Source organism: Pholis gunnellus (assembly GCF_910591455.1).
Source record: "Pholis gunnellus genome assembly, chromosome: 20".
NCBI classification, from domain to species: domain Eukaryota; kingdom Metazoa; phylum Chordata; class Actinopteri; order Perciformes; family Pholidae; genus Pholis; species Pholis gunnellus.
In genome coordinates this window covers 13,659,127-13,685,676 of record NC_136547.1, presented here as the reverse complement: position 1 = coordinate 13,685,676, position 26,550 = coordinate 13,659,127, and the positions used below count along the sequence as shown (strand labels likewise).

The 26,550-nt window shown below is 41.4% G+C and overlaps 1 protein-coding gene across 2 annotated transcripts in view; it reads right to left on the bottom strand.

Annotated features, from left to right (window-relative positions):
* The window catches only part of dok6 (docking protein 6), a 41,295-nt gene extending 16,581 nt beyond the window's left edge, over positions 1-24,714 (bottom strand). The window contains exons 1-2 of one of the 2 annotated variants that reach the window (XM_079181310.1): positions 24,600-24,714; positions 4,176-4,283 (exon numbers count right to left, since the gene is read on the bottom strand). In XM_079181310.1, coding sequence (XP_079037436.1) covers positions 4,176-4,283; positions 24,600-24,665 — 174 coding nt within the window. In that variant the 5' untranslated portion in view covers positions 24,666-24,714. The remainder of the gene's footprint in view (positions 1-4,175; positions 4,284-24,599) is intronic. The other variant, XM_079181309.1, reaches the window with a different exon arrangement.
* Between the last annotated feature and the right edge of the window lie 1,836 nt (positions 24,715-26,550).

The following is a 26,550-nucleotide window of genomic DNA, read 5'->3' as shown; positions in this document are numbered from 1 at the left end:
GTGATTCTTTTTTTTTGTCTCTGTGAGGATACAGTATGTGTTTGTCCTCGGGCAGACCATTCATACATATAACTGCTACAAAGCAGGCGTCAACTGTGGGAATTTCTGAGCCATGAATTCCACCAGCCATTCATCTCTGTCTCTGTTTGTGTAACTGTGCATGGTTTAGTCTCTCTTCGTGTGTGTGTGTGTGTGTGTGTGTGTGTGTGTGTGTGAAGCCATGTGTCTAAGGGAGAGATTTGGGTGCATTCCCAGCCTGAGGCGCTACAGTCCGAGCAAAGTGAATAATTTGTGATGAGACTTATTCCTCACCTCATCTCTCCTCCTCTTTCCTCTCCATCTTTCTTCTTGTTTATTCAAAGGGTGTAAATTAAATCTCATATATCAAGAAGGCTGCATTCAAACCAAATCAGGTGTCAGAGTAAAAACCGCCAGTCCTCCCATTCCTTCTGAATGTGGGTAGTGCGTTGTTTAGGCTACGGCTATGGGGACTGCAGGGGATGCTGGGGAAAAAATTCAGCGGCCTACAGCGAAAAAAGTAGAAAAATAATCCACTTTTGGAAAAAACGCATCCCGGCGTGATCCTGCTGTGGGCAGTGCTTACAGTTATATGCTAATGTCAGCTTGCTAACATGCTTACAATGACAATGCTAACGTGATGATTTTCAGCAGGTAATCTTAGCATTGCTGTCTCTCTCAGTTCAGTGTGTTGGCATGTTCACTTTTGATAGTTGATAAAAGTACAGCTGAGGCTAAAAGGAAATGTCATTAGTTTAGTTTATTAAGTGGTAAACTCAAAGTACTGGACCCATTTTGACCTTTTATGATGGTGCTGGAATAAAGTTAAGGGATCATAATACATTCTGAGGGGTTCATGACTGTCTGTATCAAATTTCATTAGATTAGTTTGTTTTGTGCCCATCATAACTACAGTAAGGACCGTTTTAATGGTGAGTGCCGGCATTTTGTTTCTATTGATCCTTGCTGCAATCGTGCACCTGATACAAAGTTACAGCTGTTACTCCACACAATATCTGCACCAAATGTCATGCCAATCCCTCCAATAGCTGTTGAGACATGTCACTAAAAGGCATTGATGTCAACCTGCTGGTGGCGCTAGAGGATAATTCAGAGTCATCACGATTCATCCAGAATGTCTGTACAAAAATTCATGGCACTCCATCCGATTGTTGAGATGTGAGTCCCTCTAAAGTGGTGGACCAACCAACCGACTGCACTAGTGTGAATAAAACCATCTGCTTCCATACGGACATACTGTGTTTAGGCATTTAAATAGAGCTCCATCTCTCTACTGCAGCTGCCTCAGTGAGGCTCGAGAAGTGTAGCGCACAGAAAAAAAACTACTTTTCACAGGGCTAGAAATATTGCAAAAAATATTCAGGGATTGTTTTACTGTGTGGACCAGCGCCTCCAAGGCAGAGAAAAAGGCATAGAGAGAGTGGGAGTAGGAGGGGGGGGGGGGGGGATATGGTGGTATAGAAAGCCAATCCCCTTTTGTGTTGATTCTGTAAATCAGCCACCAGTGCAGCCTATTTCCTCCCAACGCACTGCAGCGTTGAATGAAGCCCTCAGACGGGACCTTTCTTGATCTTTGTGGCGATGCATTACCAGGTGCACTGGTGCATGTGTGCGCTCATCGCTCACTCCGGCGCTGGGTGTATGAGATGCCTCTGGGAGGGGGGTGGGGGGGGGGGGTTACAGCCACACAGGACGCCCAGTGTGACAGCATGATGTAGTAGGAAGATGCTTCATTCACCATACATGGCTGATCCTGTAGCAGCGAGGGATGCTAACAACAAAGTGGATCTAAACCTCTACCTAGCCAGTGAGACATTCCCAGCCTGATTCATAATTACATGGTTACAGTAATGCTTCAGGCTACTCAAACTGCAGCCGCATAGGAAACCTGGTGTCAAAGTCCCCCATAATCTACTGTTATCTCCTCTCATTACTATAACACACTGTTCACGGTGCTACTCCTTTTAACATCGTCTCCTAGCGCCATGATAATGAGTCATAAATGGAGACTTTCAAAGGGCTTAAGAGGCGGGGAGAGATATACTAGATTATTACTTTCAAAAGGGAGGGAAAAAGGCCCCAGAGGAGATGATAAAGTTGCAAAATGTGTCTTAATGGATATTTAACTCTATCATCTGTGGCCAGTGGATGAAAACCACGTTCTTGGTAGAAGTGTGTAATACAGTGCTGAGTGATTGTATTTATTTATTTTTGATTGTAAAAAACACCCTTCTTGAGTGACCTGATCTTCTACAACAAAGTGCTGCCTTTGTACTGCGTCACTTTCTTTAAGATGAATTGATTTCACAGTATTACTGGAGCACGTTTCCTGATGTTTTCAGAGAATACATTAACTGCCTAAATAGAAGGCCAGGCTCCTCCTTTTCGGTGGACGACCATCGGTGTCAGATTGTATCGGCTAAAGCTAATTAATTCCAGCTGTTGTCCAAATTGCTAAATGAAAATCTCGGCTGTTTGATGAATGTGCCAACGTCTGCAGAATCTAGACTCTGCCAGAAACTAATCCCTAGGGAGTTACACACCAGGTTTAATCTCTTTTTGGTTTTCAAGAAAACCAACTTCTGAATGCCATATATGTGTTATATATTAGTGGCATTATCTGACTTGATGGTGGCATTAGACAAAAGGTCAGATTGTAACCAAATCATTAGAAATAACACTCTGGGGATTAGGACTATTGAGTTCCTAATTTCATGGAAATCTCGTCAATACATGTTGCATAATCTTGATTGACCAAAGGCCTGACTGACATTAGTACCCTTAGAACTCAATATCCAGAAAGTTCCAGACCAGGGGTCACTAATAGGCGGACCCAAACGCCGTTGTATCTGGACCCAGACCCGAAACCGATCGATAATTGAGAATTATTACATTTTAACGGGGCGCCTCTATTTTAATTCTAGCCTTTACCGCACTCGGTCAGCAGTTCATTAAACACACGGACCAATTACATGCGTTGTAAATTGTATCACGTGACGCTACTCGGCCAATCAAATATGTGTATTCCGATAAGTATCGCCCTCCACTCGAGTGAGATAAACACAGACGGGAGGGAGAACGAACAGTCGGAGAGAACGTGAGTCAGAGTCGAATTATTTCACATGGCGTCCTCCAAAAAGAGAAAAGTGGACAGCGAGACCGGAGCCTTTAACTAAGAATGGACAGACTCTTATATGTTCAGTCTCACAGGCAGTTCAAAACCAGTATGTCTCATGTTCAGAGACCGTGGGGATTTTTAAAAGCCCCGATGTGAAGCAGCACTACAAGAAAAAGCACACATCTTTTGAGCAAACGTACCCACTCGCATCTGAAATGAAGGCACAGAAAAATAAACCTAAGAGCTGAATATGATCAGAATCCTAACACATGAATTGATGTTAACAAAGAGGAATACAGCTGAAACAAGTGAATACAATAACCACAGATTAAGTCCCGGCACACTAATGTATCTTTTTAGAAGATGAGAAGAATATAATATCGTGGCTTTTTTGGGTGACATCACTTCACACCTGAATGAACCGAATGTAATACTGCAGGACAGTTCAGTTCAGCACATTTTTCTAAAATGAAGCATTGTATTTTAACACTCACATTTTTCAAAAGCTTTCTGTTATGTATTTTGTTGTTTTTAATCCAGTACTTATTTTACTAAAAATGACAGAATGTTAATTTATTATTAGAGTATGTATTATTTATAATTAATCCAGTTCAATTTGAAATCTGACAATAAATATCTTTCTTTATTTGAAATGACAGACGTTGATGCAACTGTTAGGTTACTTTAATACATATGGGACTAAATCATAGCGCAAGTTAGACATTATTGTGATGTTCCGGACCTTTGCATGAGGAAATTCTCTCTAACTGGACCTCCATGAATATTAATCGAATACCTTTGTTCTAGACACTATATACTTTGTTTTTATTTGCTTTTATTGTGACGCACTCTGCACTCTCAGAAAAAGGCTTTACGATATATTATATTGCTTAGGGTTGCAACAGATGACTAATTCTTTACAGGTAAAGGTAAATCAAAAGATTTTCAAATTGAATGAAAACCCGAATGTAATCTGTAATGAGTTTCAGTGTGTGTGTGTGTGTGTGTGTGTCTGTACCTTGTGGAAGGTCCTGAAGTAGGCTGCCTTCTCGTCCGGGTACTTCTCTAACCGTCGTGGACCTTTACTGGAGGCCTTCTTGAACACCAGCCAACACCTCCGGAAGATCTGACAACAGAGAACGATGGCAGCCCCGTTACTGAAACACAACTCTCCCGGAGCAAAGACATGCACAACAAACAAAACACAAACTGACCCCCTTGTACAGGACACAACTACACAGACTAACGACTAAACCAAAGCTGCGAGCAGATAAATTAATGCCAGTCACCATCCTAGAATTCAGACTTACTTTTAATCACTAAAGCCACTTCAGCAAAATGCCAAAACATCAAAGCAATTGAACACTTGACTGTGAAAGTTTTCCCATTGATCTAATCTTAGATTGGCCTTAGGGTTCATTCGTGTTGTTTACATTGGAAAGCACTGACATATAGTACACGCACAGCAAAGTGATTCTCACCCTCATTACATACTTAATCAAGCTGAATGTCAAGAAGAGAGTAAAAGCACCAAACAGAAGTCTTGGGAAAGGAAATGAAACCATTCTGCCTCATAAATCAAATGCAGAGCTCATTAATAATGCATTTATACAATACACTGGTCTGTCTATGACAGCTGATGGTGCATTATCAGAGTTTTGAGACTTGAGTAAATGCTTTTGATTTTGGTGAATAGCAACTCCAAATACTCTTCTCCTGGTTGTTTGCATAGGGTTGTAATATGGGCTCATAGGCCGCGCAGATTGCACCGTCAGAAGAAATTAAAGAACTTGTTGTTCTCGATCTTCTAACAAATAACTTCGATGACATGAAGGATTAGGAGAAACACATCATTGGTTGTGTGTTTAGGCTGTAGTGCTCTGAGTTCTCAGTATTTTCAAGAAATCATTTTCCAAGGCATGTGCAGAATATTTGAAGAGGCCAATAAAAGAAGTAGGATACCAAAGGGAGGCACTATGTTTGATTGTTCAACTCAATATTGGCTGAGGATTTGGTTTGACGGAAAAAAAAAACATTTTCTAGGGGGGATGTAGGTTAGTAAAAAAAATCCTTTTATTTATTTTTATTTTCTTTATTAATTAATGTCCCGAATCCTGGATATATTATTGATTGATTGACTAATTCATCTCCCAATTTCAAAGTGAATTCCCTGGTTTATTTATTAGCAATAAGGCAGAAATGGGCTGTAAGTGTAGACATTAAACTGCATTTCAGAATACACGCATACACTAACAAATATTGTCCCGGAATCAAAATTAGAGCAAGTGTTCAACACATTTCAAATTCACCAAATAACTCATATTCCTAAAATGCTTTGAGCAAACTACATTCTGCTTTACAGGCTGAACAACTATAGCTTCAACCTGAAGTAATGTGCTTCCATTTATTACAGGCTGTGCGCACAAAATCAGTTTTTCTTTTTTGCCACACATTCTGAACGCACACTCACCCAGACAAAAAGTCTCTCTATCTCTCTATCTCTCTCTCTCTCTCTCTCTCTCTCTCTCTCTCTCTCTCTCTCTCTCTCTCTCTCTCTCTCTGCAGATTACTATACATTGTATTGATTACTGGACCACAATATGGCCTATCCACCAGCTGTAGATGACACAAATACAGGATGTTGTATAATGGAATTCAGGTCAAACCATGAAAAAAAGGACACGCATGAATGCATACAAACACACGTGAACACACAAAATCACTATATGTATGTGTACATCTGTCATTTTACCTGCAATCACGTAGCAGTCTTTAGCAAACCATGCAATCATCAGTCATGATCTAAGAGGAACTGCCCTGTTCATTATACATGTTTAGCTAATGCAATGGGCAGCTTTTTAATGGTTGAAGGGAATTTCCTTAACTCCTAAAGAAACGCTTCTTCCCTCAGTTTATATGACATACTCTAGACCGCCACATTTGTCGATACATGGTTTCCTTTGGATTGCAACATCCCTGAGGATCAATAAAAAGAGCTGTTAATATCCGTCCACTGTATTACCTCACAGCAAAACTTTACAAAACATAACCTTTCTCTTTACACAACCAATGTCGAGGTGTAACGAGCAAAAAAACATATACAACAGTGCAGCTGAGAGACAGACTAAGTGTGATGGCCAATAGCTTATGAGTCCTATGTGGTTGCCTATCTTTAATAGTGGGACCCTTCTATTTCCTGGTGCAGACAGCCACTATCACTCTGCCTGATGTATGATTGCCCTGGGCCGCATGGTTGTGTTTGGGAACCATGGATGTACGATTAATTTGTTTACTCAGCCGGTGTACTTCATAAAAGGCCCACTGAGTTGAACTTGGCACTTTGCAGTAATTGACTAGAGTGGATCCCTAGGTCCTTATCGGTCTGCCTTGATGGGCCTCCATTCTAGTTAAGTATTGCCTAGGCCCATTATAAACAGCACACAACACAACATACAGCAGTGCACAACACACCCCCTTATGCACGGTGGATCATTCTCCACCCCCACTCTACATAAAAGGCTTTAAAGTAAGGAAACAAAGGGGCAATCAAATCTTACTCAAAATTGAAGATACTGTATTTATGTCTTTTAAAAAAAACGCCTATTAAAACAAAACTGCAGCTTTGACAGAAAAACAAGAAACAATGTGAAACTCTTTTGACAATGGCCATTACCACATTTGCAACTTTTAAACAGTAAAATTATAGCTAGCCTCAATTCCCCTTTGGGAACTTGAGTCAAAGCAATGCTGCCTGCTTGCCGCACACAAAGCAATTCACCCATAGGAGTGCTCAGATTATGTAATTATACCGGCACAAAAGCAAGCTCAGTGAGATAGCTTCTGCATAATAAGAACTAGGGTGTATGAATGGAGTGGGCTAAGTTTTGCCTGTTCCACAGTTGTCGATGCTTTGTCAAGGCAGTCCTGTTCTTTGGCTGCTGCGGGATCTTATTCAGAGACACTCTAAAATGTATTGTAATTACACAGACGCGAATGGGACTCTCTGCTAGTTTGGTGCAACTCATTTAATTCCAGAACAGTGTAGAATACATTGGTTTTCAGTGAAAGACAACCCACCGGTTCCAGAAAAAAAACAAAGTATTGAAGAAGAGGAGAGTTCTGATGAAAATGCTTTGTGTCACGGAGAGAAATTGGCATACTTTAGCTATTCTTTTCAGATTATAAAAAGCTGATCTGGTGACATCCCTTCTGTGAGTTTTGAGGTGTAGTTCTGAGTCAAACATAGTACCAAGGACTCTTTACTAGGGGTAAGTCTGTCTCTGTCCAGTTCTGCTCTCTCAACCTATGAGCCTATAACTAATAGTTTCCTTTTATCCAATACATGTGGTTGAGCTGTGAAGGTTTTGCAACATCCAGACACTAAAATACATCTAAAAAGAGCATCAATTGGTCTTGTGTCCTCAGGAGACATAAAGCAGTGTGTCATCAGCATATAGGAAGAGATGCAATGTCTCAATAGGGGGTAAATCCATAGATTAAAAAAAGTACTGGTCATCTTTTGAAAAAATGACTTCTCTGCTAGAAAGATACATTGGCGACATTACAACTCAGTCTTAAGTAATGTAGTTAAAAAAATGTAATGATCAACCGTTTCAAGAGCAGAGTTCAGATCAAGTACACAAGCTCCTCCATCTTGCATGGACAACATTAATTAACCCGGAGTCCCAATGACTTTACTGATATTTGAAGTTGGAGAATACACCAAATTCTGAATGAATTCACTTGAACAGATTACAGTAAGCAACAGGTCCAATCGCCTTCTGTTCGTTATGTCTTCTACATGTATTAACAGAAGCAGTTTCTCAACCTCTTAAAGACTAAATGTGAACTCTGGACTCTGTACCTTTCCCGCATTGGCCTGATCGGCAGGTCTCGCTCTCAAAGTCTGATTAATGAGGGAGAGGCTCATTAAAAGTCGGAGAAGGCTGCCTCGTCTGCAAACACATAAACCTCACTCAACATGTACCTGCTTAGAAACGCACACACATACACAATTACTACCATCTCAGCACTTCTCCACAATGATGATTAAAATAAAGCCTCTATACGCTTAGAAGACGAATTACTAATCATTATTATTCATGTCATCCTCTGGTCAAAATGGTGCTTTCAGTGAACGGCAAAATTCAGCAGGTCACGAGCATCACAAAAGAAGAAGTCTTTTTATTGTGCATTCATTTCAATTCTGAGAGGTGGGATGAACCCACAGGGCCATTGGAATCCAGACGAGATTGGGTCATTAAAATTTAACACTTCATTAACACAATCTTATAATGATTTTTCCAACACAAGTTCCCCACGATTTTGTGTGGTGTGTGTGTGTGTGTGGCTCTGTCCTCTTCATTAATAAGCAAACAGACCAGAAACAGAAATGAATGCGAGGATAACAAATGATAATCCTTCTCTTTATGGTTCAACATGGCCGACATGTTTGCGTGTATGTTTCCATGTGATTAATGTAGCAATACAATATCACTATGAACTTAATGTTAAAATCTTGAATTAAACCAAGAATGACGACTTAGCAGTGATGCAAGACAAATCTTTGGGTTAAACCTGAGATTTGTTCAACTGATTGGACATAGTTCAGAACATGTTTTTTTTAAATTATGACAGTGCAGTTCCAATGCATGTTAAAACTTAACACATAAAACTGTAGTTGTATTATTAACAAGAACAACCAAGTGTGACAAGAAGATCTATTTTTCAAAAGCAGATTATGGCGAGCATCTCCAGCTACAATGATGTACAGTGTAGTCACAGTATAGGTGTCTGTCTTTACAATACAATACTCGAATACGAATGAGCATCCAAAATATACATTTACAAATATTTGTTTAAAAATATTACATATGTATCTCTCATATATCTCTTCTGATAAAAGGCTCATGATAACATGCCAAGAGTTTGCAAATAAGGCAGATGAAACGAGGCCGTACTCGTTGGTTCTAATGCAAAACTCTGTGCCGGGGACAACATTTGACTTCCAATGAAGATTTTCAAATTGGTTTTCACTTTAGCATTAACAACTAAATGTTCAACCTTGAGAAATGGTGGAAATTTGAAAAGGAAAAATATCGTAACGTCCAAGAGCATGTTTTCATTTGTCGTCATGTTGTATTTTGTGTAGGCCGTCACTAAAAATGTAATAAACCCTTTTGGGTAATCGACCTTCGACATACTGAGAAAAGTCATCAGGGTTGAATACATTTTGCTAACAAAATATGAATTAAAACTCGTTCTTCTGTTCTTTTAGTGCACGATAACCGATACTTTGGTTGAGAAGTTTGACGCCAAATTCTGAAAAACATGACGGTACTTGTTTTTCCACAGGGATGAGGGGAAAGATACATCATAATGTTATCATGATGTGTTTAAATGTAATCTTCGAAAATTTTGTTTTGGCAAGAAACATGAGGGGATCATAATGAATTCCCAAAAAACTGTATGCAAACAGTAATAACAGAGAGTAAGTCAAAGCTCCAGGGGATTTTTTCTTCTTTTCTTTTTACGTATTTGGTAACAAGAATCGTGGAATTTCAATGGTATTGGTATAGACAGCCAAATTTCAGGTATCGTGACATCCCTAATCTCTGCATGATTCTACGCTACTAAAGAACAATGAGTACATCGCCACACAGAGCAAGGCGGTGTGTAAACTGGGCAGCAGGGAAAAAAAAAAAAAAGCAAGGCGCTGGAGAGAACATTTCAAGGGCAAACCCTTCACTTTTAGGCATTTCTCTCTGTGGCAAGGAAAACACTTCAGGAGGCTCTTGGCAAGGTGCAGCGAGTTCATCAACACCAGCTCTACTACGACAACCACACTGAGACTGTTGTTCGGGGGGGTACCGGAAGAAGGATTGGAGCCAAAATAGGATCACAGATTGACAGATGGAAGCAGACTGTGGGATGGGCTCTTGTAAAAGGTTCAAAAGGAAACAGAGCATGGCTGTCTACATATAAAATAACCTTGTTTAATGCCGACATTTAATGTTACAATAAAAAATAAAGTCTAACTTGGGATGCTGACAGGTGATTGTGTAAAACCATGACTGAGAGGTCTAGTAGATAATTTAGGGAGCCAGACACCTCATGGACCTCAGTAATGAGCCGTCTTTGAAGCCTTAGTCATTTTGCGTAAGTGGCCTCAAACACAAAGTCCATTCACTTCACGGGAAACTTCTAGCATTATTAAAGAACTGTCTCGGCTCTCAATAAAATATGGGCCTATTTCCCCCCACAGGCAAAATCACTTGTCATTTGGATGAACTGAGGAACTGTCTGAAGACATGAAAATGATTTCCAATGACAGCCTGCTTCAGTTAAATGACTAATCACATGGCAGAATAAAAATAGACGCCTGCTAAATTCTCGGGAGTTAATATTGAAACACAATCATAATACCTCAGAGGCGCACTTGCATTCATTATTCCTAAGATATGTGATTTTTAAAAAGGGACAAATGGGGGAAGGGTTTGTAACCTCTCCGTGATTCTTCTGTCCTGCAAGCTATGATTTAGAGATGATTGCTGCTGCACATACAAGACACGAGAGCACTTCAATCAAGGTAGTCCTGCAACCCATGATGATAACAGACCGGATTTAGCTGGCACTTAGCATGTTGAATACTGAGCTATTTCTGAACAGTATTCTGAACGAGACCCTTTTTTAACCTTGTAATCACAAAGAAAATAGCATAAAACCTCTGATATAGCCTGGTTCTGTCTGCATTTTAGTTTTTCTGTCTTTAACTCCAAGCAGTAGTGTGGATGAAGTCGTCGTCGTCGTCCTCCTCGTTCTGCATGAGGTTCAGTGTTCCCCTGGTGATAATGACGCCTGATGGACTATGACAGACCGGGCCCGACGATATCAGCTCCTGGTGCTGGCAATCAATTTCAGACGGCGGCGGGGTCTGTGCCGCGGTGTCCATCTTTATAATTTGATTTGTTATTCTGTCGGACAGTTGTTACAGCAATCATTGCGGCGATCACTCCGCCCGCCATGACCCCTGCCTCCCCCCTGCCTCTCCCTCCTGCCTCCCCCTCCCCAAATCCTCCCAGGACTGCTGGACCATTTCAACAATCCTCTGCCAAATGCGACCACTAAAAAACGTTTGCCTTAAATGCACCACTGCTCCCTCTGTCGCTCTCTTCCCTAGTCGCCGGCTGTCACCTTTGACTTTATACATAACACTCATCCCCACTGAACCTCCCTCCCCCCGTATGGAAATACATTTCCCACCGCATCTAAAATGTTTGGACATCCTATAATTTTGTAATTCGCCCCTGACTACAGCTGTTGGCAGGGTGGCGAGCCAGCCGCGCCCCAGTTAATCATAGATTACTTTATCTGGGCCATTCCAAATCCTCATGTGTAATGCAGTGCTACCTCAGCAGCAAGTAATCACTGCCCCCCACTTCATCCCACACACACACACACACACACACTCCCCCTCCTCACTTTCTCTTCAAGCCTAGTTCATCTCTGTCTGCCCTTCTGTCGTCACTCTCTCTCTCTTCTAAATTTCTCCTCTCCCATTCATCATCTCTTTCTTGTGTCTATGCACGATTGGACATTCTCATCCAATGAGCCAAATTGGTCCTGAATTGTAAAATTGCAATATTAGTAACCCTGAATTCACAGCTGAATACTGGGTTTGAATGTCACAATGTGGCGTGAAACATAAAGGACAACAGGTTACGGCTGATTCCTCACCCGAAAGCAAAGGGTGCGTCTACCCAATATGATATAAGTGATATTAAAATGACCACGTAACACAGATGAATAAAAGAGGGCCAGCGAGAGATTAGGAGAAAGCCAGGAATGATGAAAAATAAGAGGGCATTAAAAAAGGAAACATAGATAAAAAAGGGTGAAAAGAAAGAAGGAGTCAGCTTAAGAGAGAGTTTGAAGATGTGGAAATGACCATGAGGTGGTGAGAGCAGCTGCTGAAAAAGTGTTGCGTTGGAATCGGTCAGAGCAAAAGAGGCAACTGGCTGCAGCATTAGGATTCATGATGAATAACGCTTGGGGCTTGTGGTCAGAGCACTAATAACAGATCCTGACGACTACCTTTTGCTGTATAGTCCATAAGAAACCCTGTTCCCCTAATTTACAGCACAACATACACACCTTGGAAAGCTACAAGCCGAGTCCTTTTGTGCTTCCAATAGTCATCCTCGAGTGCGGGGAAAGTATTTCTACTGTTGTTTGTTATGACTGTGGGGAGAGACGAGGGACATGTTTGACCCACGCTGGGCAACGCAGCCTTGAGCAGGAAAACATTAGTTAAAATGTCACACACTGTGCTGAATCCAGCCATCACGGCTACTGTAGCAGGGCTTTTTTTTTTTTTTTTTTAAAGCACAGCACGAAAATAGCCGCCAAATTATTCTGAAGGAGATGTAGGTCAATATTGAAGTTTCTCCTGCAGGTGTGAGGAAGTGAAGAGGAGTAGAGGTATAAACAGGGCTTAGACTATGGCTTCACCGGCATCCGTCCTTGGGCATTGAGTCAAACTGACAAAAGCTAGGACAAAGGACTACACCGCAATCATAATCCCATAATGTACTTACACAGTTTTATAATGTTGCTTACTTCAGTTATTCCATCGTATATTTCAGCCACTATTGATTCTCGTGACAATGAGGTTGGCAAGCACTGCTGGCAACCGTATACAAGGCAGTGCAATGTGTAAAACATTTTTTTTTTTTAACGGTGGGACAATTTTGCTTTAAGTCATGATTATGACAATTGCCTGCTCTTTGAACCATCCCTCATCCAAAGCTCTTTATGTATTACAGCTTTAGTCAGCAATCCTCTGCACACACATACACACACAGAGCAATTTCCATTTAATCCATGTACAAGGCTGAAGCGTTCACAGACAATAACACGCAGACAAAGAAGGATTTAACTATGGCGGAATACCCTCGCCAACAAGCAGACTGAGACCACTGTAGACAGAAAGCAACAATACAGAGCAGTGTTATTCTCCTTATGAGACTGGAATGAGTTGTCCAGCACAGTGTACCCTCGAGCGTGGCTGAACGTTAAACTGAACTAAATCCATAAATGAAGAGCAATATGGTCTGCATGCATAAAACTCCATTTAGGTCTAGTTGTGATGTAAGCAAAGCCATATTTTTCACTCCAGTATGTTGGTGCTTGCGCTGCCGACGGCTTCCTTCCGGATGACCAAAATTAGCATCTAAGTCAGGTGAGGGGCTGTTACACGGAAACCAAATCCAGTGCCTCAGAAGTGTCCGACTAGCCTCGGTGGGAAGAGAATATAAAGTAAGAGAATGAAAGGAGCTCTCACCCACACAACAATGACGCAACACTGCCAATTACCATTAGCTGACCACTTGATTATCATATCAATAAAGACTGTGAAATCGAATGAGGCACAGACCACTGCGAGGTGTTCCAGGAAATACTTTTAGCAGGATATTATGAAACGCAGAGTGTTTTCCAGGACACTTTGTGCAGGCGTTTTGTTATTTGAATTTCATCAGAAGCCCTAAAAGCAGTAATCCCCATGCATTGGTGCAGTCATCCCCCCCTCCCCCCGAGGATTAATTCTAAAGAGGTACTCGCTCACTGATGTTCGGGCTGTTTCTCTGATACGGTTAGCTGGGAAAGCAGCGGGCCTCTGTGTCTGCAACAACTATTCTCACAAACCAGAAAAGCAAGAGATTTGTGCTCCCTGGAACTAACTTGACTCGGCCACATCAGAAGAGGACGCTGGGGAATGGACGGCTGTGTTTGCGAAAGGAGGGAAATGAGGGAAGTGCACTTCTGTGTCAAAGAAAAGGGCGTCCGATGGAGTTGGTCATATTGTTTTTGTCTCATTTCCTCCGAAAAGAACACACTGCCTTGGAATAAGTGGGCTGTGATTCGGTGTCACTGTGTCTCTCAGCATGCAATCATCGAGGAATGCAATTATCACTTAGCCCAACAGACGTTTCTCTGAGACGTGAGCGAACATTAAGAGGGGAGTTGGAGGGAGGATGGTGTGTGTGTGTGTGTGTGTGTGTGTGTGTGTGTGTGTGTGTGTGTGTGTGTGTGTGTGTGTGTGTGTGTGTGTGTTCGTGGGGTAACACCAGTTAATGTTGACTCCAATGTGTGCACTCAACTTCAAACTTCCTTTCTTTAAAAGTCCTAATCTGCTGGCAAACAGCATTCATACCATATTAACTCCTCTCTCATCTTCTTCATAATTGATTCCAATAACCGCTTGTTTTCAATTGTTTTATGACTCTTAAGAGACATTATTTTCTCCATTATGACCTTTTAAATGATCCGCTCCAAAGTGCCACTGCCAAGGCTATACCATTCTCTTGGCAGACCTTCTCCAAAATTCATTCCCTGAACAATAATTCTCTGGGAAATATTAAAAGCTGTGTTATAGAAAAGGGGATCCGATTACCTTGGCCTACACTCCAAGGTAACTTCGGCTCATCAGAACGGAGTGCGAATTCCAAAAAAACAACAAAAGAAAAGCAGGCAACTTTGCGTGCAACTTGAGCGGAGTCGTCTGTAACGTTTCATGAGAGTTGGGCAGGTACCAAACTGTCACCCCGCTGCTCAGAGAGAGGGAAAACTGTCACCTCCTTACTATTAAAAGAACTCCCCTGAGAAAGAAGCAGAGCGGCGCGTACAAACTCATCCCAAAACAAACACCTTTCGACATAGATGGGTGACGTGAGCTTCTTTTCTTACACAAGGTCAAGTTTCTTTTTTTTTAACAACACATTAATAATACAGAGCCTGACAATTAGTGCCACATAAAAAAGCCTTGTTTACTCCACAGCTAGGGCTAATTTACATTTTTCAACAAGGCTATTTGCTTGCAATTAAAAGCAGATCAGGTGTAATATTTCATTATTACTTTTTTTAGCAAGGCCATAATAATGTTTACCTCTGCGCCGCATTGAGTAAATTAAGAACACAGACGAAGACAAGCCCCTTAACACACATAGACACAGCTGAGGCTATCTTTGGCTGTGCACTGTACTGAATGTGCTTGGCAAGCAAGGCTGACGAAAGGTAACAGCGGGAGAAGAACTCATTATAGATCGTGATTCAAATATAAAAAGATAGGTGGGACTTTTATTTGTGATCTAAGAATAACTTCATCTGGTCCCCTTTTGAGACGGTGTTTACAAATCGGATTGTCATGTCTGTCAACTCATTCTTGAAGACCCGGTGCAATTTCTCTGAATTGAATTTGGAAGCAGCGTGAGAGGGACGACTGACTCTTATCATAAGACCATACATACTGATAACGACATCTGAAGGATTTTCTGATGGATCTTTCTTCGATTTTCTTTTTTAGTCCTGCGCGTAACAGTACAGAAAGAAAATTGCTCTGGAAATAGTATTGTTTACATATCTGACACATGAAAAACGCAAACACACATTAACACAATGCCCACATTCTGTATGGGCACACACACACACACAGACACAGAAAGTGAGAGTGAGCTTAGCTGCAGAGTAGAGCCCCGAGGGCTGGTCGGTTGATTAATGAGGGGAGGAAGGCGAGGAGAGGAGGATGAAGCAGAAGTGTTAATGGAGCTATGATAGATTCCTCTAGGCATGGTGTTTTATAGGTGAGCCTCCAGTGTATCCGCACAATCTAGCATTACAGTACCACAGAGAACTGCCAAGCACAAGCCTTGCGTGGGAGGGGGAAATATGTGAACAAGACGGACTGAATATGGAGAAAATTACATTTACCTTTTCAATATCACACGGCTTAATTGAAAATATCTTTTACAACATTTTGAATTAGGGAGCAAAGCCTCTCTTGTAAAACACTGCTGAGAGACATTCGCTGCAGCTTACCAACTTTGTGACAGCACGATTTTACAGGAAAATCTAATTTGTTCGTGACTGTCGCATCGCTGAAAGGTAATATTTACCAGCTTGACTAAATGTGCTGAGTCAACAGTCAACAACAGGTGGAGGAAAATCTCTAAGTGACATCACAGATAGTGTCGAAATAGTCTTTAGAAATGGTCTTGTGTGAAATAAAATACTTTTGGCTGCTAAATGTACCTATGAATAACAAAATAGATATCATGTAGCTGAAAGTATGCCCTTTGTTTAATAAAGTTACTGTTAATATGTCTGCAATAACGTGTTGGGCCACTTGGTGGCACTAACATATTCTCACCTTTTGAAGTTGATGTATAGAACTTGTTAGCATACAGTTGGCTATTTACACATTGTGCTGATAGGTGGCAACATTCGTAGTCATTGCAAGACCAATATATCCTTTTAGCTCTGATTTTAGTCTCTACCACCTCCAGAAGGAAATATCTGCTAAATGCTCCACTCTACAGCTACTTGTTAACTTTGTTTGTCCATAGTGGTGGGCAGTCCTTTTTTTTTTTTTGACTTTAGATAGAAATCAGCTGCCAACGCTGGGGATGAAAGCAGTGAGAGTGAACCAAAATCAAGTTGCCACAAAGACAATGAGCCGGGTGATAATTCCCTGTGGGTTCAATGCTATTAGCGACCCCTTTCACATACAAATCCTTATGTGATTGATTGTATAAATCTTGTTAAAGCTGCTTTAAATGATATGCTCTGTTATGTATTCTGCACTTTATATAGAAAAATAATGACTTGAAAGTGGAACAAAGATTTTAAATGCAGCTGGATAATATGCTTGTTCTCTCGACTTCGATTTGTGGTGTTGAATCGAGTGTCTCGCCTGCTGTCGGGGGGGGGGGGGGGGGGGGCAGGGTCTGCGGGGATTGGAAAGATTAAATAGCCATGAAGAGAGTCCTTTTCTCCATTGAGCTGTGACTTCTCCCTCAATGGGATTAGAGAACTTTGCACTTTACAAAGCAGCTCATCAGAAAACATTGGGAGCACAAAGCCGTTGTGGACAGCGCCGGCTTGGTGTGACATGGGTTTGTGTACGGATTTGTTTGTGTACAGAGGAGACAGCGAGAGACGGGAAAAGTTGCTGGGATTAAAAGAAGAGTCATGTCTGCTTTTTTTACTTCTTTTCTTTGCAGAGCATGACACTGAGTGAGGGCAAGGAAAGAGTGTTTAGGGCATTAGTGGTCTTTTTATGGTGCATTACTTAATCAATTGGGTTTTAGACATTACGAACTAGTAATAACAACATTCTGTCATGACAAAAAGCCTTTTTGATAATTAGTATCAACAGGGAATCAATGATGTGAAATGTTCAAGTGGGGTCCGGGCAGAGATTTATTTATGAAAGCGACTATATAATAGAAGCACATTTTTCACCATGAGTAACGACTGTTGGACTGTTGTTCCCATATCCTGCTAGAGATGCAATTCATCAGGGCCAATAAGAGCTGGTAATTTGTCTTCAGGTCTTTGTCTGATGGAGGAAGCTGATGAAAACCAAAGGAAGTGACCACACGATGTATAGCCCTGCATATCTGTGAATTAATGCACCAAGTCGAAAAAGCATCCATCACAAGGAGAGCTGAAAGTAGGCTACATGCACCCACAAGGCAAAAAATAAAATCATAAACAATACAAGGCTTGTTAAAAAGCCTCTATCTGCCACAGCTTCTATTTCTATTTGGCAATCTGAAAGATGGAGAGTGAGGACACAGGCTAATTGTGGCCACTGGATGTAAGAATCTAAAGATTTGTTAATTGATGTAATCATATTTCTTTGCCCGCACAAGCCCGGTCACATTTATCCATGTTGCTTGGAAGTCTCAACTGCTACAGAGTGTAACATAGCCGACTGTGTCGTTTCTACGCTCCACTGACAAGTACAGTTCCTGGGGTGAAAAATCTCCTGACATCCACCATTCTGGACGGCCTGTCACTGTTAATAGTGAGTGCATGGAAGTGGCAAGATCCTATCTTAATATCTCGGACAATAGATCCATTGTTCTGCACTTCTTTGCGACCCTGCTTTGGTGGATGCTTGCGCGGCAACCAGGGGGGAACACACCCACACACCATTACAACACACGCTGACCACGTAACGGCCACTGGTCACTGAACACAACCACCCACTTGTATGAGAAAAACCGCTGAGTGAGACAAAGCACTTATTAACTGTCGTATTTGTGGACAGAGATGGGCGGAGAGCACCGTTGGGTCCAAAAAAGTACTTTATTGAGAGTAATAACTCTTTGATTTTGTCCTCTTATATAATGGTTAGAAAAAGTCTTCATTTGCAAAAAGAAAGTCTTTATCAGCGTAAACTGCAAGCTAAGCATCGGACGCAGGAATCAAAGGTCTGCAACACATAACATTTTGAATAGACTAGGAGTCTAAAACCCCAAAAACATATTCAGTTTAAAACATATATAAAAATCCTCACATTTAAGAAGCTGGAACCAGAGGATAATTGGCTATATATTGCTCTAAATTGAATTATTCTTCAACTGTAGTGTTTGCATATTAACTTCTTCCCCAATAGAGCAAACATGGAAGGATGCGTGACTTTCACATTCATCTCATGGGCAAACATTCACACAGAGTCATAACACCTGGTAGGAGCACTACACAGTGTAATTAGATGTGTCCAACACTCATCACAAATTACATTACCTACTGTCAGTGCTGTATTGTGGCAAGGGCCACTGTAACACAAGTACTGTAGATTGTCACACATTAAACTTCCCTGAAAACATTCCTACAAGACCAAAGGTGGCAATGTTCCAATAAGTACTGAGCTACAGCAGTCCTTAAATTACAGAGGCTTATTTGCCCCAAAACAAATGGTATGCATTCCCAAGATTGTGAAATTGTTATCTCGTAAAAAAGTAATTTTAGGACCCCAAATCACTTCTGTAAATCTATAAACGGGGGAGTAACCCATCTTTTTTTGCGAATGATATCCTTTGTGTTTGGATGATGAATAACTGAAAGTCTCAGTCTGCAGCCCTGATTATTGGTTTACTGATTATTTGTTTACAACCACACTTTTGGCTGATTGTATTTCACTCCTCCTCATTCTGGACCAGACATAATGCATTTTTAATGTGTTTTCTGCTTTGAGATGTGTGGTTTGACCAAGACGCTCTCATAACTGCACTATGATGGCAGAGTACAGCCTTGTGCTTTTCAATTGTATTCTTGCTATAATGAATTACATGAGCGGTCTATTAAATATGTTATACAGTGTGTATCTTTTTAAGATCTACGTTAGTTTGTTGGTTTTCAACTTTTTGGGCTTGAGTGTTTGACCAACTGTGCAGTTCACGGTACACTTGTAATTTTAAGATGCCCGACAGCACCTCCGGATCTGAAAAACAAAGTCCAAATTTCAAAACATCAACAGTGCGCTGGAAGGGGAATGTGGGGATTTGGTCTGCTTCTGGGCGCCAAAACAAAATCATTGAGAGTGCAAGGTAAGGTGGTCTAGCTTTAAAAATATGACTTTAAAGCTGCTATAACAAATGTTTTTTTACAACAATTGATCCAATGACTGTGTTTGCAATATGAAAAGGTATCACATGTTGTCATGTACCCACAGAGAAATATCACCCGACTCTGCAGCTGTCGCCAGCTCGCGTCTTTCAGCTAATTTCCAGCTCACAGCTCTCCCTTTTAGCTCTGATTTTGATCTCCACCAATTCCTGTGGGAAATATCTGGCTCTCTAGCTGCTAAATCCTCCACTTTCATCACCAGCTAAATGCTAACTGTGTCTGTCTGCTGTTTGGTGCTAGACAGGTAGTGCACAGTGGGTTTTCAAAGCTGTTTTTTTTTTCTGCCAGCTGTGTCTGAAAACAACACTATGAGAGGTGAAAATGAACCAAAATGGTTGTAGGCCGTAAAAACCAACAAGATTAAAGCTGCTATAACCGCAAGAGTTAGGCGATAGTTCTCTGTGGCTTTGTTACTACATGCAACCCCATTCCCATATGAGTCATTTGTTAATAGGCAAATGTTAATTATGGACACTTTAAATATCTGGCATGAAGTAAAATCATAATGATCTGGTTCTATTCTTAATGCACATTTGCTTGTATGTAAAAGAAATGAATGTTGTGTTTTTTTGCAGGTACTATTTGCTTTGGTGAAATTCCTTTGGCATTGATGTGGTGGGGAATTTAACAAGAATAACCTGAGTGTGAAGTCTGTGTGTGAAGTGCTCTGCGTTCTCCTAAAATATTACATATTTTACCTCTGGGCCAACATCGACTCTACAGCTCCTTTTTGAAGTGTCAAAACGTGTTTGTCTGCCATTCAGTCTCGCCATTCACCGACTCACCTACAGCAAACTGAAATTGACCATTTAAGGCTTGGAAGAAAACGGACAGACGAAGGGGGAAAATATTCATACAACAGCTGACCTTTTCTATTTACCACAGGGATGCTTAACCTGGGAAACATGTACCTGGTCTGGGACTGACGCGCAAATTACTCAAAGGTCATGTTATTCAGCTCGTCTCAAAGAGGCCACCATGATAGCATCACTGAAAGGGAGAAAGAGAGAAAAAAAATGTTTTGCCATCACCCATGCAGCTCCGAGTGCAGAGACACTTGTTTTTGGCACTTTTCGGCATTTAGTTTATCTTTATGTCGTCAAAAAAAAAAATACTGTATGGTCCAAAGCCACGAGATTACAATTAATTGAGAATCCACACAACTGTTCTCTGGCAGCGATTGTTTACTTGTTTGTCGGGTGCATGTGTGTGCCAGTTCTTCACTGTTGAACCGAGCCAATTTGTGTGTGTGTGTGTGTGCGTGCCTTTGCACTGTGTCAGGGGGAATAGTCTGTTGGGGTTATGGAGGGTGCAGTGTGGGGTGATGAATAGGATGCTTTTGTGCTCAGTCTCTCAACTGTCTGCAAACCAGTGAAGGAGAGAATAGTGAGAGAGAGAAAATGGGAGGGGGCGGGGGGATGAGGTGAGGGAGATAGCCAGATAAAGAGGAAGAAGGGAGATCAAATGGGGGAGGGGGGCGAGAGAGACACTGTAGGGTGGGGTGCACAGGTGAGACGTGAGGTGAGAGAATGGGTGGAGAGGAGGGGAATGTGAGAAAGGAGAGAGAGAGAGAGAGAGAGAGAGAGACTACTTGTGCATTCAAGAACACTGCACCGTTGTCTCTTCAGCCAACAAAGAGACAAAGAAGTTGGCTAATGTAGGAAATTGTTGCCATTCACGTCAGTGGAAAAGAGAAAACAAATGTCCCAGTAAAAAAAAAAGAGAAAAAACCTGAAGAGAAAGTGCCCCGCCTGGTAGTTTTGATCACTCGGAAGAACACAGACCTGACCTCGTGGCCTCAACCTTCACACTTGATGGGGTTTGGAAATGAGCCAATCATATTGACAGATGCTGATGAGTTCAGGCGAAGCTGTTGGTCTGGCCACTTTAATATCGCATAAGGAGAACCATTCAACTGTACCACTTTCGAATAAAAAATAATGTATAATGCATTTTAAATGGCACAGCATTAGAATAGTGGGTGGGAGCACTAGAAGGTCAACTGTGATGCAAAGTCTTGATATGTGATATTTGAAAGACCTTTAAAGCACTAAAGAAAAAAACATTAAAAAACCATCACATCAGGTGGAAAACACCCAGGACCTTTCTGTCCTAAAACTGAGAAGGTTCAAACTGACAGGTAGGGCTGGGTTTCGACTCTTAGTACTTTTATGAAATGTGTCGGCAGAGCCTAATATCAAAAACTGTCAGAAAACTGAAAGCTCGCATCTAAAGCTCAGTTTTCTCCTGTTGTAAATGGAATGTCTCTGGGTTTTAGACTGTTGATGGGCAAGACGGGTGACTTGAAGATCACCTTGTCCATTTTATAAAGCAAACAATGAATCAATTAATAAATGAAAAGCAGATAATTAATCAGCCGATTAATCTGTAAATCAAATAATCGATAGTTCCAGCTCTACTGGCATCAGATTTCTGATTTTGTTTACTCATCCTTTGAAGAGATAGTCAAAAATTCCCAAAATAATTCTGGTTCAAATAAGGAACTGTTTTTGATTTAGGCGACATGTCTATATTAAACATTCAAGAACTTCTATTTCCGAGCTGAATGGATTAATCAAGATGTTGATCCGTAGAGAGACAGGAAATTCAGCTGCATGATGATAACTTCATAATTTGGTAAGCAAAAATGCCCAAAATACACTGGTTACAGAATGTGAAATGTGAAGATTTGCCTTTTATATAAGAGTATATTTCATGGTATTGGACCGTTTTTTTGGATACAACAAACAATATGAAGTTGTCACCCTGGGATGTGGGAACTTTTGGAGGTAAATGTGTTTTTGGAGATCAAAGATGTAATTAAAACATAATAGATTAATAGTTAATGAAAATAATCTTTAGTTATGGCTCTTCTTTGCTCAGTAGGAATGAATACATCTTATATTTCTATAAGTACGATATGTTCAACTTTAATCAGCCCCCAGAGGCATGATGGACCGCTGGATGGAGGTCTACAGTATGCTCTACGTTTGGCTGCATTTTAGTGATGAGCAATCCTATGAAGCAAAGAGGCCTGTGCATCTCCTTGTCCATGATACTAAATCTGCGTCTCCTTCTGTTATGACTCTCCGTTCAGCATATCAAGTGTCTCTTCGCACCCATAAACAATATTTAGCTGTTGAGAGACAAACATGAGACAAAGATGAAATAAAGTAAAATATGCTGTTTGAGATCACGCTACAAAATAGCTGATGTGTATTTTTTCCAGTGAGCCCACGCATGTGTCACACATTTGGATTTCCATCTCCGTCGAAACACTTGAAATTAAGCCATTTAGCAACGATGAGGAAAAATAAAACAGGAATAATCACAGCGATGTACTCTATTGGTGCCTGTTGATTCAGGCACACGAACACCTTTTATTCCTGCTCCATCTTTGTCGTTTGAATGAGTATCTGCCTGGAATAACTAACCCTAGCGTGGCCAGATAAATACTTTCTGTCTTCCCACACCAGGGTCCTCTGAGGCCATCGCAGCGTGGCTTTTTCTATGATGAAACGGCAGCGAGCGGTGAGAGGGCTGAGGGAGTGGGCGATCAGGACACAAACTGTTATTCTCCACAAACAGCAGCGTGAGATGTGGAGCTGGCAGAGATATGGCATCCATATACCTCGAGCACAGCCAACGCAGCGTGCATCCTCGCTTGCTTTTTTGCAAAGTCAAACACGCGCACTCCCGCTTTCTCTGAACGCATCTAGCTAACGGCATATGCAAGAAGTAAATAAACCCGAGCCAACTGTATGTGAGCAAACTAATTAGCATGTGAACAACGACAAACGTCTTGCGCTTTCATTTGTCACATCAAGCTTGTGTTGTGCAATTTCCCTTATAGGGGGCGGTAAAGGTTGCTCTTACTCGACAACAATTACTCTTGAACAGCAATCAAAAGACAACCTTGAATGCAGCAAACAATAGTGGAATAATGTTGATGAAGCCAGGTGATGATGTGAGGAGGCAGACATCATTAGCCTCCATCATCACACTTCATCAAAAGGAGAGGGAGTGTGCCCCGCTCTGTTGGCGTAATGAGCTGGAAGCATGAACAAAAGCAGATGGCTTTATGAGTCAGACAATAAGGCGCTCGTGATTGAATATATATCATTCATTTCACTTTAAGCAGTCTAGCCATCCCTCCCCCCCCGTGCCGTACCTCAATGGAAATCCATTATCAAGGCATATTGAAGGGCTGCCCATCACACCAAAATCAGCTGGATTTCAATGGGACTTCTCAGTGCTGGGAATAATTCATCATTACTGAAAAGAGAGTTAGAGTACAGTGCGGCTCTGACCGGTAATAGGCTGATGACAATGTGTATCGTGATGGATGGCATTCCCGGAATTCTTATTATGTTGTACATCCTAGAATCCATAAAGCACGGTGTTAATTGGCCCCGTGCCTCATGATGGAGACACTTATAGCCTGTGGTGCTCAAATGTAAGTGACCTTATTAGAGTCAGCTATGGTGTGGTTAATGTCTGTTATACTACTTTTACAAAGTATCTCAGTTAGCTTTTATCTCATAGCATTTTACAACACACTACAACAATTTTTTTTCTCAGTGAAAATAAAGTCACAGGCTGGAGGTTGATCGTAAAGGTGGGAAATGTGATTTACAACTACATCCACATGACACCAGCCGTCAATCATGTGGACTTTACCAACATCTCAGCATGTGCAGAAGAAGTATGTTTTTTTTTTTTGCACAATGAACTGAGAGAAACTTGGCCGCTGCTCGCGCTGCTCTAATCTGTCTTTCCTCTTGAAGAGCTCGCAGCAGGACGGCTGCCTATGGAGCAATTAAAGCCTCTTTCTTAATCCAGCCGCCCCTGATGCTTAAAGACGGCAAACAACTGGAACTCCTCTTCCTCCTCCTCCTCCTCCTCCTCCTCCTCCTCCTCCTCCTCCTCCTCCTCCGCGGCGCTAGACAGCAAGTGCAACAGTACTCACCCCCAGTTTCTTACTCCGTATCCTCACGTATCCCTGTTTGACTATGTCGTTGAAGTTGGAAGCCATGGTGAGGGGAAGCGGGTGGCTTCCTGCTCGAGGTGAAAAATAATAACAAAGTAACCTCTTTTTTTTTCTTTTTTTTTTTGCGGGCAGCGAAAATATGTTACTTGAGGCTCGGTCGGGGAGACATCCAGCGGCAGGAGAGCGAGGCGGTGGGCAACCTGCTCCTGTGTCAGCGCTCAGGCTGCCCGGCTTCAGCGGCGCGATCCATCCGCGCGAGAGGAGGGAGATACCATTCGTCAGCTGATACCATTCGTCAGCTGATTCACTTCAGCCGGAGAGGAGAGCAGAGGAGGAGAGCGCAGGAGAGGCGCGCTTCCTGGACCACACCATCCCCGAAACAGTGAGGGGGGTGGGGGATAACGGCTGTGAGGGGGAGAGGGAGTAGGCATGTCTTTAATTCAAGCGGGGATTCAGACTTTTACAAAGATTTTTTTCACCATTGTTGACTTATTACTCAAAAATTGTGAGAAGGGCCTACTGTAGCGGATCACCATTAATTCACCCCAGTTTTTCAGAGATTTTTCATTTGCCTTTAGGCATTTAGTCGTCCAAATAAGGTCTAGGCAAATGCTTAATATTTATAAAGAATGTGCTCAGTCAGGTTATTCACAAATGATACATATAGTTTGTTTTTGTTAAAGATATCACAATTAATAAATACACAAACTATGAATAGATCATTAGTGAAAATAAAATCAGCAGATCAATATTATAGTATCAATAATGAAAATAACCATTGATTGAAGCCCTACTATGTTTAGACACCAGGCATATAGGTGGTGACTATTACAATGAGTTGACTACCCCTTTTATTTTGCATGGTTGTGAAGGGTTAACAGGACACATATACCTACCTGGAGTCAACCTGAAACAGCATATTTTTAATGTTCTTCCATAACCTATTCTGTTCTGGCAGGTGTGGTCATTGATCATATTGATCACTAAAATAAAAATGCTCAAGGTCAAGATTAATGTGCTCTGCTTGGTCATTTGTAACACTCAATATGTTTTATAAGACTACTTGTTTCGTGAATTTCAAATGTGACGTTTCGAGTAACCATTCAACTTCCGCCCCCCCCCCCAATATGTTCAAAGACAATATGCAAATGTGCAACAGAGCCTAGTGTTAACACTAATTTGCAAAACAGTGTTTTACATTGCCATTTGGTCGTTATTACCTGTCTTGAGTATGAATATCATTTCCATATTTTCCACTAGACAGCCCGCTAATAAGGAAATACAATTGCCAGTGTGTGAGCACCGTGTTTTGTCATTATTAGGTGGCCTTGACGTGACTTGATGTTGTTTGTTTTGTTGAATAATAAAACCGGCTAGTCCAGTAAAGGATCAAATAAATTGCAAGCGAACCAGACTGTACGAAGCATCCAGCCGCCGCCTGCAGCTTGTATATTGTTGATACAATGCTGCAGATTGCCAATCAAAAACCTCTGAAAATAACAGCAAAAAAACACACTTTGATCCCTGCCAAAGCTCTAATCCTGATCGGGACGTAGTGAGAGGCGTAACTCCGGTTGTGCAATCGCAGAGAGTGAAATCCTTGGTATAGGGAGCAGATTGCTCAGGTATATTGATATGAGGGTCTACCATTACTTATGTTGATTACAATGTGGAGAAGAGAGATGGCTTATGTAACACTTCAGGAATAATTCTTCCTTTTATTTCTCACTCTTTAATCTAACAATAGGAAAGCACCATCAATGAATGTGTCAGTATCAGAAAACAGACACAAATATTTGTATCTCTCCGAGCTCTGCACAATTACCCTATTGCTCACACTAATGTATTATTTGTTGTGTTGCGCTGAAAGAAAATGTCATCCGCTGAGAAACAGTGGGGCTTTGTTCAGCGCATGTAGATGGCTGCCGCT